Genomic DNA, 16,999 nt, shown 5'->3' on the forward strand with positions numbered 1-16,999 from the left:
AATTATAGTTATCTAGCTACTACTCTACTAGTCCTAGAAGATCTATCTAGTTATTAGGCTAGATATTAGCTAAGTACTACAGAGACTAGAAATAGATATAATTAGTTTCTATAAAGTACTTATATAGTGGTGTATGAGGGATATCGCATAGCACTCCAAAGAGTAGGTCAAGCTTTATTATAATTAGGAGTCATAAACCAGGTTGTGTCTAGGTTAGATATAAGTTTAACTAGATAGAAGAGATATTATAATAGAAAGTAATTTATTCCTTTCTTAATTAGTAATTATAATCTTTACTAAAGAATAACTTAGTTAGAAGAAGATCCCTCCTCCTTTAGTAATAATATTATTATTATCCCAGTCATCTACCTTAAGGGTTAAGCCCTGAAATAGGTATAAGTAATTAGCTAGAACTAATACTATATTTCTCTACTATATTACCTCTCTCTCTTGCTACCCTATTACCCTTAATAGATCTCCTAAATTAAGGAGTTCTATCTTTATTATAAGACTTAGTATTATCTTTATTATCCTTATTATTATCTCCTTTTCTATTATTATCCCTATTATTATCTCTTTTTCTATTATTACTATTACCTTTATTAGGCCCCTTCCTATTATTATTAGCTATACTAGCAGTATTATCTTTATCTTTCTTATTATTATTAAGATCTATATTACCAGCACCCCTAGTAAGGTCTAGTAGAGGAATATTATTATTTCTTTTATCTAAGATAGATATAAGTTTATTTACTAGAGTCTTAGATATAATTATAAGTATTTATATTAATAATCTTCTTATTCTACTTAGGATAGCTATTAAAGATATATCCCTCTATTAAATCTCTTTATTATATTCCTACTTTATTACTCCTTCTTTAAGATAAGTAAAAGCAGAGTTAAAGCTATAAATCTCCTACTTAGTAGATTTAAATCTCTTTATTATTTTTTCTACTAAAATAATAATATTATTTACAGCCTTCTGCAGAAATTCTTATATAATATTAATAAGCCTATAAAATAAGATATTTAATTTATTTATAACCCCTAGATTATCCTACCTAAGTTAACTAATAAGTGCTACTCTAATATATATTTAAGGTATAAGAAAAATAGAAGATCCCTAAGGACTAATAAATTAAAATTATAGTATTAATCTATCTAGCTAGATATTAGATAATATTAAATTTTTTAAATACTTTTATAACTTTATAATAGTTCCTATTCTTAGGACCTCTAGATCCCTCTAGCTTTTATTTACTACTATAAAAATAATAGGAAAGTCTAGTATAAGTTCTAATTTCTTAATATAGATCTCTAGTATTATTACTATTTTAGTGATAAGCTATAGAGGGTATTATTTAATACTTTTAAAATTATTTAGAATAACTTCTATACTATTAACTATCTCTATAGAAGGGCTAGAATTTAGTAAAGCTTACTTAATAACTCTATTATTAATACCTTTATCCTACCACTTTCTCATAGCTATAAAGTCTGATGTAAAGCCTTAACTAAGGGACTAACTCTAATTATACTAGGTTATTACTACTAAGTATATTATATATACTAAATATATTAGTATCCTATAGTAATACTACTTATTAGAATACCTATATATTTCTAAATAATTTAGCTCTATTTATTCTATTATAAATCTTACTAGTATAGAATAAGAGGTGAGTCTCTACTCTCTATTATTATATAATATAATTATAATAAGGTAGATATAAAGATTAAGTTAGAGAGCTTATTATATTATTAAAAACTATATATTTCTAAGCTAACTATCTATAGATCCCCTCTTAAGAGATATATAAAAGTTATATACTCTAGYCTTATTAAGAGTAATCTTTTTAAGACCTCTATCTTTAGTATTCTAGTAAGAGAATAAATTATTTATAGTAATATAATTATTTTTATTAAAATTCTCTAGAAAATCTATATCTAAGTTAGATAGAAGCTCTTTAATTTATTTATAAGTAATAGTACTTAGATTAAAAGTAATACTTTATACTATAGATATCTAAAAGACTTCTTTATACTTATTAGTATCTAAATTAATTATTTTTAGAGCTTTAGTACCTATAAACTAAGTATATAAACTAACTTTATCTTATAGTATTATATACTTATTACTAAACTTAATATATTATTATATATACTCTTTAAGTATATCTAGTAGTAGGTTTATCTTTAACTTTAAACCTATTCTAATAACTTAAAGATATTTTATATATATCTTAAGCTCTTTTACAGCTCTTACTTTTACTAAGAATATAACTACTAAATTCTATATTAATTTATAAGGAGATATATAAAGAATTATTATTATTAATAAATCTAAAGAGATTTTATAGGTATATTTATCTTACTCTTTTTAAGTTTTTTTAATAATATAGTCTTTAGCTTTCTTTAATTATTACTATAAAGCTTCTCTTCCTAAGTTCTTATCTCTACTAGATATTAAATCTTTATCTATATTAGATATAGCTTTATTATATAATTTTCTTAAGTATATCTTTTTCTTTACTTTTAATTCTATTAATATATCTATTAATTCTTTATTATCYAGGACCTGCAGAGCTTCTTTAATTAATATAAGGACTTTATTAAACTATCTAAGTACTACTAATCTAGTTAGAGGCTATAGCTTTAACTCCTTATCCTTATCTAAAGATATTAAAAGACTAAACTAGTTAAGCTTCCCTCTAATTTTATTAAGTTTATTTTTAGTAAGCTTGCCCTCTTTCTAAGGTTTTATTTTTATAAACTAAATATCTTATAGAGTTATATATATATAGCTTTTTAGCYCTCTTCTCTTATTTATTATCTAATTTAGAGTATACTAATTTACTCTCTTAGCTACTATTTTAAAACTAATTATCTTTATTATTATTGCTAGGTCCCTTACATAGTGATAACTATAGCTAATTCTTAATAGATAATCTATAATATTATTACTCTATTTTTCTTAGATTTAAACCTAATACCCTGCTATTCTTTCTATAGTTTCTACTACTATTTTTATAATATCCTCTACTTCTTTCTATAGTGCTTTATCTTTCTTTTTCTATTTATTAAATCTATTAATCTTTCTAATAACTTCCTAGATAATATATATCTAGGTATTCTAGACTTCTTATTATAGTAGTATCTCTTCTCTAATCTCTTTATAAATTATATACTTCTCTTTATCTATCTTGCATAGCTATAGTTTTTAATTAAGTTCTTCTAATATATTATTAGCTTCTCTTATCTAAGTTTTAATGTATGCCTAGCTTACTATTATAATATTTCCTAGGGCTAACTAAGCTTTTACCTCTATAGAGATAATAGATACTTCTATATCTATATCTATAGTATTACCTAAATTCTGCTTATTTTTCTTTACTTTCTTTATAGCTGGGGCTGCTCCCTGCTTATAGGGATTCTTTAAGGTTTTATCTATARTAGATAGTAGCTAAATGACTTTATTAAGAATAGAATAATTTTAAGAAAGAGAATTAATAAAATTAAGAACTTTAGATAAAACTAGAAAATAAGAAATTTATAAGGTAGTAGTTATTTTATTATATTACTTATAGATAAATAATAAGAGTTATATAATCCTTTAGTCTATAGAAAATAATATAATTAGCTAGATATTAATTAGTTAGATCTAGGTTAGAGAAGATTAAAATATAAGTTTAAAATACCTCTCTCCTCTCTAATTTATAGTTAACACCCTTATTATCATAAGTATTAATTGCAAATTAATTAAACTTAATATAAGGGAGAGGTAAAAGAAATAGAAAGTAAAAGATAAGAAAGAATAAAAGAAAAGTAAGGTTATATAAGCTACTTAAGTTAATTAATAAACTAATAAAAAGATTAAAGACTAATAAAGAAATAGTAAAACCTTATTCTCTAACTTTAGATACTATAAATAAAATATTTTATACTTATAGATTATAGTAAAGAAATATAAAATAACTAATAAAGTTAGTTTAATTATGGTAGAGGGATGATTACTATAAATAATAAATTATTAGAGATAAGGTCTTTATTATAGATTATTAGCTAAGTTAAATCTCTTTAAGTTATATCTATATATAGAGGTATAAAGATAGAATCTATCTTATTTAAAACTTTAGCTATCCTTAAGATTACCTTACTAGGTTAATTTAAGGTAAAGAACTACTTTAACTAATTACTATAAACTATTATCTAGAATATAGCACTATTAAGTTCTTTTAGTAAGTATAAACTATTTATAAGAACTTAATAAATATAATATAGTCCTAACTATCTAAATACTATCTTATTAGAATATAAAGTTTCTAGCTTATTATTATAAAGTAGAATAAAGTTATCTTCTTATAATACTTCTCTTTAGAGATAATTCTAATTATTAAATACCTTATCTCCTTCTTCTCTTTTTTACTAGACTTTTATAATAGCTTTAGTAGTATCCTTATCCCTCTATTTAATCTACCTTACTCTTATTATAACTAGATCTCTAGTATCTTAAATCTTATTCTAGAGTAGTATCTACTATATTAGAATTTCTAATTCTATTAGTAGAATAGCCTCCTATCTTATAAGTATTCTAAAGGGTGTTATTCCTATTATACCTCTTATAGTATTATAATTAATCTAGAGAACTATAGGGAGGTGTTATTATTACTAGATACTAGTTCTAGTAATTAATATCCTTAGGGCTTTAATAATTAGCTTATACCTAACTTTAATAAACCTATTAGCTTAGTAATTATATAATAATATCTAAATATAGTAGGCTTTATATCTCTTATAGAGAACTATAATAATATCCTTTATTTCTAGATTATTATCTAAAACTAGAATCTTAATATAACCCTATCTTATAAAGATATCTTTAAAGATAAATTTAGTTATAGCTACTACTATTAGAGCTATTATTACTTAGGCTTCTATCTATCCTAATAAGGATTCCCTAGTTATAGCTAAGTAATATAGGGTTATACTCCTATAGATAATATAAATAATATCTATATATTATTTTTAAAGTAGTCTACTAGATTTAGTAGAAGTTATCTCCTCCTTAAGCTATAATCCTACTACTCTTTAGTATCTATTATAAGATTTATACTAATCTGAAATATCTTTCTATAAGCTAGACTACTAATACTAAATAGTAATTTTATAGTAAGTACCTTCTCTACCTTAATACCCTAATTTATTATATATAGTAGATAAAATCCTTTATTATTATTACTTATTATCTACTACTCTATAAACTAGTTTAGACTTTCTAGATTTCCTAAATAGAATATAATCTTAGATAAGAAACTTTATAGCCCTTTTCTTAAATCTTTAGAATTTACTAGCATCCATCCCATTAGGCCTTTCTAAGATTAATAACTATTTTATAATTTAGTATAACTCCTTTATCTATATTTCTAATTTAAYTAAGAATAATATATCCTCTCCTTAAGAGTCTAGTAGTAAAATATAGAATATTATAYTAAAYTATATATTTAAAAACTCTTTAGTRTTATTATTTTCTRCTTCTTAAATATCTRYATRTATGGGTGGTCTTTAAGATAAACTATTAGCTATAGTATTCTTTAAACCTAGAATATAATAAATAGTAAAGTTAAAGAGTTAAATCTATATAATCTACTATATTACTATAGCTCCTAGAAGGTTAGTTACTATCTAATTTAATTATATAACTAGAGTTATAGCATCTACTTCTAATATAAAATAATACCTATAAAGCTAGGTATAAAACTTCTTAAGAGACTTAAGTACTATATAATACTTCTTTTTTCTAATATTATAATTTACCTCTATATCTATCTAAATACTACTTTTAAAATAGATTAGATACCTCTTATTAGTTCTAGTCTTATATTATATTAAATTCCCTCTCTAATCTTCTTTACTAGTATTATAAGTAAGAATAACTTCTCTTATCTCTATTATTAATCTATTCTTAAGCTTCTTTAGATATTCTAAAGGCTTAAGGGCTAGAGCTAATATAAGGGCTATTTTAAGCTAATCTATAGTTAGTTACTTAGTTCTCCTCTAGATAAAGGTTATATCTTTTTAGAAGAGAGCATAGATAGGTTCTATAATAAGGGTAAAACCTTTAATCTATATCTAATAATATACTATAATACTAATAAATAATCTAGCTTTATATATATTCTAATAGGGTGGCTAATCTATAATTTTAATAATCTTTATTTTCTCTAGATACCTTCTATTATAATTATAAATAAAATCTATAATCTTAAGAGTAGATACTAAAAATTAAGACTTTACTCTAGAAATAGTAAACCCTAAGAGTTTAATACTATAGAGTATTTAATCTAGATTAAGTAAATATTTAAAAATAAATTAATAAACTCTAGGAAGTACCTTCTCCTTATTATATCTTATTTTTAGTTCTTTTACTCCTATATTATCTAAGAAGAGGCTATAATATTTTAGAGTATTATCTTCTAGTACTTTTTCTATTATATACTAAAAGATTAGTACTAAGTTTGTCTACTCTTAGGATAGAGTAGTTATTTAAAGTAAACCTAATAATATTATAAAGTCTATAAGATTATATAATTATAGTACTAATAGTATTCTATTATATCTAGAGAAGAGATTAACTATAGATACTATTACTATATCTATAAAGTCCTCTAAAAACTTATCTATATTTAGGGGTAAATTTATATCTTAATATAAGACTATATTTAATTTAAGAGTTATATTAATAAACTAATAAGATAAAGTACTTTTTAATATAAGAAACTATTTATTCCTATATAGTTCTCTTCTAGGTTCTAAAACCTTTATTTTTAATTATTTCTTAAGAATTTAAATTATAACTAATATTAATATCTTTAGAATTAGAATATTTTTCTCCTACTATAGTTTATATAGAATAGTCTAGATTTTAATTAGTAAAATTACTTTAGAAATTACTATCTCTTTCTCTTTAAAATTCTAAGCTAACACTGCTTTCCTAGTATATAGGATTTTAATAAGGAATTCTCTTTCTTATAGTATAATATCTAGCCTAATCTTTAACTAAGCTAGCTATTCTAATATAAGTCTTAAGCCTCTTATAATTTTAGATACCTTTAGCTTAATAAATTATTAATATTATATATCTAGTAGATTAACCTTCTTTATACTATCTCCTACTAATATTCTAAGAGTAGTATCTTTCTAGTTTCTTTCTCTAAATAATTCTATACCTATTAGTACTACTATATTTACTAACTAAACTTTTAGAGCCTTATATTTATATATAGTATTAATAAAATATTATTAATAAAGTATCTTATAATCTACTTTCTAAGATATTTATATAACTATTTTATATATCTATTTATATAATTTCTATCTATTATATAGTTAAAATAATCTTCCTTAATTTCTTTTATTAATACTTAAACTTTTATCTATCTTAGATATAAGTTCCCCTATCTTAACTTTACTTCTATAAGTAGTATCCTTCTTAGATATAAGTTCTCTATTTCTAACTAACCCTTTTTAAAATTATATTTAATCTAGATATAAGTTCCTTAATCTCTTTTTTAATTAAATTCTACTTACCTTATACCCTCTTAGTAGGTCTTACTATCTACTAAGGTTTAATCTATAGATTTCCTTAGCTCTTAGTTTTTCTTATCTTTAGATATCTATATCTAAATTTCTTCTTTATCTTTAAACACCCCTTTCTAATTTTTATTTTATAGATTAGAAGGGGAGAAAACTAAAATTAATACTTTCTATTTCCTATCTAGTAATATAATAATAGTTTCTATTAACCTATTCTTTAGAGTAATATAATATAACCTTACTTAATATTTAAATAGCTAACCTAAAACATAATTATTAGATAAAGAAGTATTAATAATAAAGAATAGAACTTAATATAAAAAACCTCTAATTATAATAGGTATATATTTATAAATACTAAAGAACTTTATTAATCTATTATTAGTACTTTATATAAATCTATTATTTAATAATATAATAGGTAGTTATAATTTAGCTATAAATAAGTAGTATATAATATTAATTTTAGCTCTACTATTAATTATAACTCTTAAGCTAAAGGCTAGATCTTCTTTACTAATAATTATAGCTACTCTTAGAGTTACTATTATATATAATACCTCTTCTATCTACTCCTCCTCTTCTAGTTCCTATTTAACTAAAGAAATATTAGTAGTAATATAGTTTACCTAAGGTTAAAACTATTTATCTATATTATAAGCTATTATAGATACTTATTATTTCTTAATAGAAGAGAAGAAGGCTTTATAAACTATAGATAATACTTTTATTAATTTACTAACTAATAGTTCTATCTTTCTAGCTAAGATTTAATTTATAATTAAAGAAGTATTAAAATCTCCTCTTTTTAAGAAGTTTATTAATTTTAGCTTTCTTTTCTACTTCTCTCTCTTAGTCTTTTAAATTTTCTATAGTATTTCTTCCTATTAAGCTTTCTTTTTAAAGTTAGTCCTATAATACTATCCTACTCTTACTATTTTTATTAATAGCAGACTCTTTTCTATATAAATATCCTCTATAAGTATATCCTAAGCTCTTTTTATAATTACTAATTTATAATTATCTTTTTTATTAAAGCCTATCTCTACTACTTAATTATAGTATTTAATACTAGTATCTAAAACCTTATCTTTAGAACTATTAAATATATCCTTAATATTATATAATAGGAAGTTAGTATTATATCTAACTAGCCTCTACTCTACTTTAGTAACTATATATAAATATTCCTTAACTTACTCTTTTATATATTTATTATTCTAGAATAGGTATAGTAGAGCCTCTCCTATTCTAGCTAATCCCTAATAGATCTTCTCTTTATAGTTAAGATAAATAACTCCCTTCTTTAAAAACTCCTAATAAGTAGGATAAGATAACTAGTTATACTTATCTAGTATTAAATAGAATTAGTATTAATTTAGATTAAGTAGAATAAACTTAGATTATCTAGTACTTATATTTAAATATCCTTATYCTTAGCCTATATATAATARRAATCTATTTCTTATATCTAGATACTTTATAAGTTYTATTTAATTTAACTATAACCCTTAAAGTTACTTACTAAGATTATTAATTTCTAACTTTACTAGCTTAGTATTCTTTATTACTACTTAACTAACTTAAATAAAATCTAATTTTACTATCTTAGCCTTCTCTACTAAATATTCTTTATTAGGCTTTACTAAGACTAAACTCTCCTTAGAGTCTACTTCCTTAAACTTATATAATAAAGTTTAACTATTTTCTATAATCCTAAGATTAGCTACTCTTTATAATATTATATTTATCTAAAATAATTTCTTAACTACCTCTTTTACTTTAGAATAGACTATAGAATTTAGCTTTTTAATATTAAATCTCTTCTTCTAAAATAGCTCCTCTTGCATAGAAGTAGAAAGACTATAAATAAATATTAGTATATAACTATAGGTATTAAGATATTCTTCCTTCTCTAGTCTTTCTAATATTAGATAAAATTAATAAATAAAACTACCTATATTAGTTTCCTTTCTTTTTATACTTATAAAGTTCTTAAGCTACTAAATATTAAAAATCTTTTAAGCTTTATCTAATCTTATATATTCTTCTCTTAGTAACTACTTTAYAGTACTATAATTATCTTAGTTATATTTAGAAAGGCTTATTACCTATATAGAAATAGTATTATTATAGTAATCTAGTATATATAATAGTTTCTCTTTATCTTTAGAGATAAGATATCTTTAAAAGAGGTTATCTATAACTCTTAAGAAATCTATTATATTATTACTACTAAATTATAGAGCCCTAGCTATCCTAGAAGTAGATATATTAGCTTATAAGAGGTACTTCTAATAAGCTACTTTATTATCTTTTAGGTTAACTATACCTCTAGAAGACTAATCTTATCTAAGATTACCTATAGAGACCCTAGAGCTAGAAGTTATAAAACTCTCTCTAGATAAGGTAAGATCTTCAGGCATCTTCTTTATATTAATAAGTATTATAATAGGGGTTTAAAATATTAATAATAGAAACTATTATTTTTTTAAAGAAATTTAATAACTTTTATAATATTCTTAAAGTTAGTTATAAAGAGCTATAAAAAATAATATTACTCTTTCTTACTCTTTTCTTTTCCTTACTAGATTATTTCTATATTTATCTTTCTTAATAATCTCTTAGTACTAAATTTCTCTATTCTCTATTAATATTCTTATTATTATTACTCTCTCCTCTAATACTCTTATTCTATAGTATAAGGCTAGGTCTACTCCTTTACCTCTCCTCCTTAGACTAATTATATATTTACTTATCTATTTTAATATACTTTTAAACTTTAATATTATTCTACCCTTTCTATCTAGATGCTCCTGCTTCCTCTTCTCCTAATCTAGTTAGCTAACTCTTAGAGTTAAATAAACTTCCTATATTTTATAATACTTAGCTTATAACCTTCTTTTAGATAGCTCTCTACTACTGCTATAAGAACACCCTGTATAGGTTACTAAATATATAAGGGATATTATATAGCACTCTAAAGAGTAGGTCAAGCTTTATTATAATTAGGAGTTATAAATTAGGTTATATCTAGGTTAGATATAAATTTAACTAGATAGAAGAGATATTATAATAGAAAGTAATTCATTCCTTCCTTAATTAGTAATTATAATCTTTACTAAAGAATAACTTAGTTAGAAGAAGATCCCTCCTCCTTTAGTAATAATATTATTATCATCCCAGTTATCTACCTCAAGGGTTAAGCCCTGAAATAGGCATGAGTAATCAGCTAGAACTAACACTATGTTTCTCTGCTACAGTGGCTTTATAAGGATCTTATTATTAGATATTTTATATAGATTAACTATCTTTATTATAAAGTTATAGATTACCTCCTTCTAAAATACTAACTATTATTACTAAGTATAATTTCTTATATATTAAGCTTTAAAGATTTTAATAATATTATAGTATATCTTAAGCTCTTACTTAGGAATATTTAATATAGTATTAATTCTAAAGCTCTTAATATTATCTTATTACTAATATTTCTTCTATATAAAGAAGTTTATTTCTATCTCTAACTTCTAGACTAAGTTACTATTATCCTAGGTTATATATAGGCTATTCTTACTAATTCTAAGTTATTTAATAACTTAGTTACTTAATTAGCCTTATTACTCTCTATAGAAATATTAGAATAGTTTATTATATATATTAGTTTATATCTTACCTCTTTTTTATAACTTTATTTTTAATAATATTAATAAGAAGAGCTCTTTCCTTTTTAGAGATATTCTAAAAGTTCTCTAAGTCTTAGAGTTTTTTAAGAGCTCTCTAGACTATCTAATAATCTATAGTTTTAGCTCTCTCTAGCTATAACTTTATATTAGTTATTTAAGTAAGCCTATTATAGATTTTTTTAATATTAATATTTATAGAGAGTTCTTTATTACTCTTATACTTATAGCTGGTAAGCTAGCTAGGCTTTAGACTATATACTCTCTATATTAAGGCTATTTTATAGATTAGTATATATTACTATATATACTATAAGATATATAATACTTATCTATTTTATATATTATAAAAGTTATAGATAATCTCCTTCTAGTTAGACTACTTTTTAAACCAAAGATATAGTCTTTAATAAGTAGTCTTAGTAAATACTCTTAGGGTAGTAGCTAGTATTAACTTAAGAAAATTAGCTAATATTATAAGAGCTACTATAGACTAAAGAATATATAAAAAAAAATTAAAGAAGACTTAGTTAGAAGAAACTTAGTTATAACTTATAAGACTAGTATAGAATATTAATAATATAAAATAATAAATAAAGTAAGAGAAAGGAAATATATAGAGAATAATAACTATAATAAAATAGTATAATAGTAGATATAATAAAGTAGAGAAGATAAGAGAGTTAAGAAAGATAAGATATAATTTCTTTAAGTAGATTAATATAAGGTAAAAGTAAATATAAGAAATAAGTTAAATATAAAATAAATAAGTACTTTATATATTACTAATTATTAATATATTATTAGTAAATAGCCTTAGCTTTACTAAATTAGGAATTTCTTTATTCTATATTAAAATAAAGAGAATTCTCTCTCTACTTCTCTACTTTATTATACCTACTATTATATTACTCTATTATAATTACTATTCTCTATATATTCTCTTTATCTTACTTTATTTATTATTTTATATTAGAAGCTTACTCTTATAATTATTATTTCTAGTATATTCTCTCTATCTTATATACTTTATTTATTACTTTATATTATAATATTAAAATAGCTAGAACTAGAGCTACTACTAGAAAGAGTACTAATAGAAATTTAATAAACTAAAGAACTAAACTAAAGAATATAGCCTATAAGATATTACTAAGGTAAAAGAATATTATTATATCTAAGATAAAGCTAAAAAAAAATACTATATCTATCTAGAAGGTAAGTACCTAACTACTAGATTATTTTATAGATTATTATATTTAATCTTATATTAGTTACTATATTATAGTAGACTAAGTAATACTAGAGTAATACTAATCTTCTTATATAAAAGTTACTATTCTAGTACCTAATTTAAGAGATCTATTATAATATTATAAATAGGAATAAGAAAATATACTAATAGGTAAGTATCTTAATAGCTCTCTAAAAAGCTATAGAAGTAATACTTATTATAGAGTTTATAAGTATAGAATAAAAGCCTATAAATAAAATAATATATAAACTAATAAAAAGTTAATAGTAGTAAATCTAGCAGCTATATATATAAAGTATATAACTATCTAAGTTAAGGATATATATTTTATCTAATATATCTATAGATATATAATAGGGTCTAGTATACCTAGTAGAGGACACCTTAGTAGCTATAACTAGGGGAGTAAAAGAATAGGAGATAATAGAAGTTAGGGTTTAATAATAAATTATAATATACTAATTATTAAGAATAATAATGAAAAGTTAATAGTGCATAGTTATAGAATTATTTATAGCTATAGGTAATATAAGCAGATGATAGTAAAAAAAAAGTTTTGGCCACTTTATACATTCAGTCTGCTGTAAGGGGTGAGTGACCTGCCTAAGCTTACTTTAAATAAATGCAATACACTCGACCTTTTCGCGTTGCGACCTTTCCACTTTAGCTAGCATCTGCTGACCTATTAATAAAGGACCGGCTTCACCAGAATGGCTATCGATCCTATTGATGTGTTTGTTAAGTGAAGTGATCGATCTTACTAAGGGATCTTATGGAGGCAACGAGGACGTAGAAAGCTGTAGTAGGACCCCTGCTAGCTGCCTTCATAACGTCTCAAGCCTCCGTCGATACCCGGGCCCAAAACCCCACGTTTCTATTTCGGGCAGCCCGGTGTGTTTAGAGTGACGTCGCTCATGAAGCTCCCGATCTATCTCCAATCGTATGTACATACTAGCAGCGATTCCTAAATTTCTTAGTACTAAATTGATTTTGATTCCAATTTTAACCTGTAATTGCTAAGCTTTTGGTGTCTCGGAGCGAAACATCAGCACAAGCAAAATCAAGTATACAAAGGCACGGCCAAGTGAAAACCAGTAATACACTCAGCTTCTGTATCTAGAAATAGGAGAACGCGTTCAGGACTCGGTGATGCTCACTTTGTGTCCTACCAGTCTTCTATATAACGGAGCTGGTTCGAAGAAGACCAATATCGGCCCTTCTAAGTGTTGCTTCGACAAACATAAGCTCACAGAGGGAAGGCAGCGGAACCGAGGCCACGAAGAGAGGGAACGAGCAGTTGATTCTATTAACGGAAGGGAACGGAGGCATATATGCCGTCGACAATGAATCAATGCGTTCTAAACAGGAAGGAGTCGATGCTACAGAGATAGAAAAACATGCTGCAACACCAAATGACGGAAGGCAATGTCTAGGACAAACGGCGACAGACTACCACTGTCTATCTCAACAGACAACTGCATCTGATCTCATGCATCACCCTTTACATGGAGATGAAATCCGCACAGCGCTCAATGCCAAGTTGCCGATATAGGAAATCGTTCACAAACTGGCACTTGGGATCCTGACGCTCTTGGATGGCCAAGAACTTGGGCAACATCGGGAATTTCTCCAAGGTGTAGGTGGCATTAGGAGGGTTCATCTTGTTCCAGTGGGGCCGAACGTTGTAGGCTTCACCAAATTTAGGAAGGAATTCGTACGCCAACTCCTGGTTCTGCCAAAGTGTGGTGAAGTTGTTGTATTCTTGGATCCAATCAATTTCAATGATACCAAAAACGCCGCTGAGGGAGGGATCGAGGTTATAGGTGTTAACAGGGGACATATATGCGTCATCGCCCTTGAGGGAACGGTGTTGCATGACCATCAGGTAGTTGTAGGGAGTGTCCATGCGTGGGGTCTGGGACTGCTGGTAATAGGTATAGTTGGTGGCGGCTTCTGCAAAGTACTCAATAGGAAGGAAGTGCTCGATCTCAGCGTAGAATTCTCGGCTGCAGACACCTTGGGGAGGACAAGAAGCAGCGTCAATGACGTCGTCGTAGCAGAAGTACTCCTTTTTACAATCACCGCAGCCGTTAGCGCAGTAATTAGAAGAACAATTGCGAACACCGTCATAGTCAGTCAGCTCCCAATAAGAGAGGAAGTAGGTAGGCTCAAGGTCCCAACTTTGAGTCTTTGCATTCCAGTCAAAATGAGGACCCCAAACGGTCATACGCTCGTGCTCCTTGTACAGTTGGGCGATTTCATTGTACATAATCGAGAAGTCGGAGGTGGCATTCAAGACTTTGGTGGTCCTCTTCATGAGGAGGGTAGGTTGGACCTTGATAGTCATCTCTGTGATGAGACCAAGGGCACCAAGACTGACACGGAAAGCTTTCAGTTCTTCCGCGTTATGCTTCTCATTGATGATACGGAGGTGACCCTGGGCGTCCAGCACACGAAGCCCAATGATCTGGCTTGCGATATTTCCGATGTTGGATCCAGAGCCGTGGGTACCGGTGGACGCGGCACCGACGAAGTTTTGAACACGCTCAACACCGAGATTGCTGAATGTTAAATTGTTGACCTTCAGCACTTCGGTGAGGTCATAGACATCCCAGCCAGCACCGAAGGTGACTGTCATATCTTTCTTGTTGATTTCGAGGTGCTTCAAGTTGGTGAGGGAAACGATGTAGGAAGACTTGTCGGTGAGAGAATTGTCAACACAGGTCGAGAGGTTGCCGAATCCATGGCCATTTCCGACAACTTTGATGTGGGAGCCCTTGGGGTACTGTTCCTTGAGGAATTCTGCGGCGGCTTCTTCATTCTGAGGAGCAATATAGGCGTCACACTCGCAAGTGACCTCATACTGCCAATTGAACCAGCGGTAGGCGGAGCCAAATGCTGCATGCAGCAGCACTAGCAGCAGTGTCAGCTTAGGAACAAGCATTTTTGGCTATAGAATGCCCGAAGTTAGCCCAGTACCTGGCACAGAACCAATCGAATGAAAACTCACAGGAATGCTTGAATGAACTAGGTTCGCTCTTGAACAAGATCTTTTCAGAAGAGGAATTCCCACAATAGTAATAATTGAGGAAACTGTGCTGGTATTGCAAGGATCAAGAGCTGGGGCAAGCTATTTATATTCAACTCGCTCATCCTTCAGTCATTTCATAGAATTGACCATATGGAGTTCATTTACAAAATCACGCCTCGCTTGATGCCTACAGCACCCTCACGGCCACAATCTTGTACCCTATAAGCAATCGCATTCTGTCGGCGTGCTTCCCTGTCCGCCCACGTTTTTCCTAAATAGCTAGGCACTTGCACCTTGATTGGCAAATCTGAATAGGCCGTATGAAACTTTGTTCAACTGAAACTTGTCACTTTCCACATTTAGCCACGCGCCAAACGCAGTTGAAAATCCACTTTCTATCGCGGCCCGTTCAAGTTTCCACGTAAAGCCCGATAGATCATCGTCTGGGCATGACCAATCACCAGCCTCTGGCCAAAGTTCAAGTAACATTTTTATTATTACCGCACTCCGTTTTGATCCTTAAGCTGACCGCTGTCGATGGCATCAGATTGAACATGCTTTAAGGAGGAGATATGAATCGGTAGAATCTTCTTGACGAGTTACCACTCCAAAAGGTTTTCTAACACCGAAGATGACTACATCTAATCATCTCACGTGTTGGCAAATACAAGATTGAGAATTCGGATTAGGTTAAAAGTGAGATTATAATGGTAAAGGATTTGCGCTGCGAAAAGAGTGATTTTATTAAACTTCGTGTGTCCGATGCCGAAGTATGTTAATCCATGCTGGTAAGTATTCGGTAAGCCGAAACGTGATTCCGACAAATCATTCTGGCACGCCGAACGAGCAGGTCTATTGTGTTGACAGTTTGGACCGACCCAGCTTATTACTGACTGGCTCAGGATGTCTAGAAAACTCACCAAGTGACAAGGTTGGAGATGCGCAATGCACTTGAAGCTTAAGTGTTAGGGACCATACCGTTTGAAGATTAAGTGTGTTGGATGTGTTGCAGATCTGAGCGCTCAGGCCGTGAAAAGCCCGAAGCGGCTCTCCCAATCCCGTCCCTCCAAACTGTCATTCCTCTGGTGATCAACAACAGGCCGAGTCCAATTTACTTTCGTACTCAGCGACTAAGAGCTTGAATCTTCGCCATGCCGTCTCGGCATCATCTAACTTCGGCTTTCCGACCATCCGAAACCTTGTCGCCGGTGACTTATGTTGGTCGCTATTTGGTTTGCTTCCGCGCTTGGGGCCAAGACAAGATGGGCTCCAACCTTGAAGAGATGTGGGCCCTTGGATGGGATCCATAGCAATCACATATACACCCCTTTCGGCTTGACTTCAATAACTGAGAGTCCAGGCCGTGATGATTACAAACTACGCGCCTTCAAGGTTATCTTTGGAGGTCGGTGCATTCTATCAATGTCCTCCGCAACT

At 27.8% G+C, this 16,999-nt stretch overlaps 1 protein-coding gene across 1 annotated transcript; it reads right to left on the reverse strand.

Moving 5' to 3' along the window:
- Positions 1 to 14,032: 14,032 nt before the first annotated feature.
- Aspvir_009324 (uncharacterized protein) lies at positions 14,033 to 15,475 on the reverse strand (the record flags this gene model as incomplete). Its single annotated transcript, XM_043272471.1, has 1 exon — positions 14,033 to 15,475. One exon carries the CDS (start codon positions 15,473 to 15,475, stop codon positions 14,033 to 14,035), a length of 1,443 nt encoding a protein of 480 aa, XP_043128406.1.
- Positions 15,476 to 16,999: the final 1,524 nt, after the last annotated feature.

This window comes from Aspergillus viridinutans, assembly GCF_018404265.1.
Source record: "Aspergillus viridinutans IFM 47045 DNA, scaffold_8, whole genome shotgun sequence".
NCBI lineage: Eukaryota > Fungi > Ascomycota > Eurotiomycetes > Eurotiales > Aspergillaceae > Aspergillus > Aspergillus viridinutans.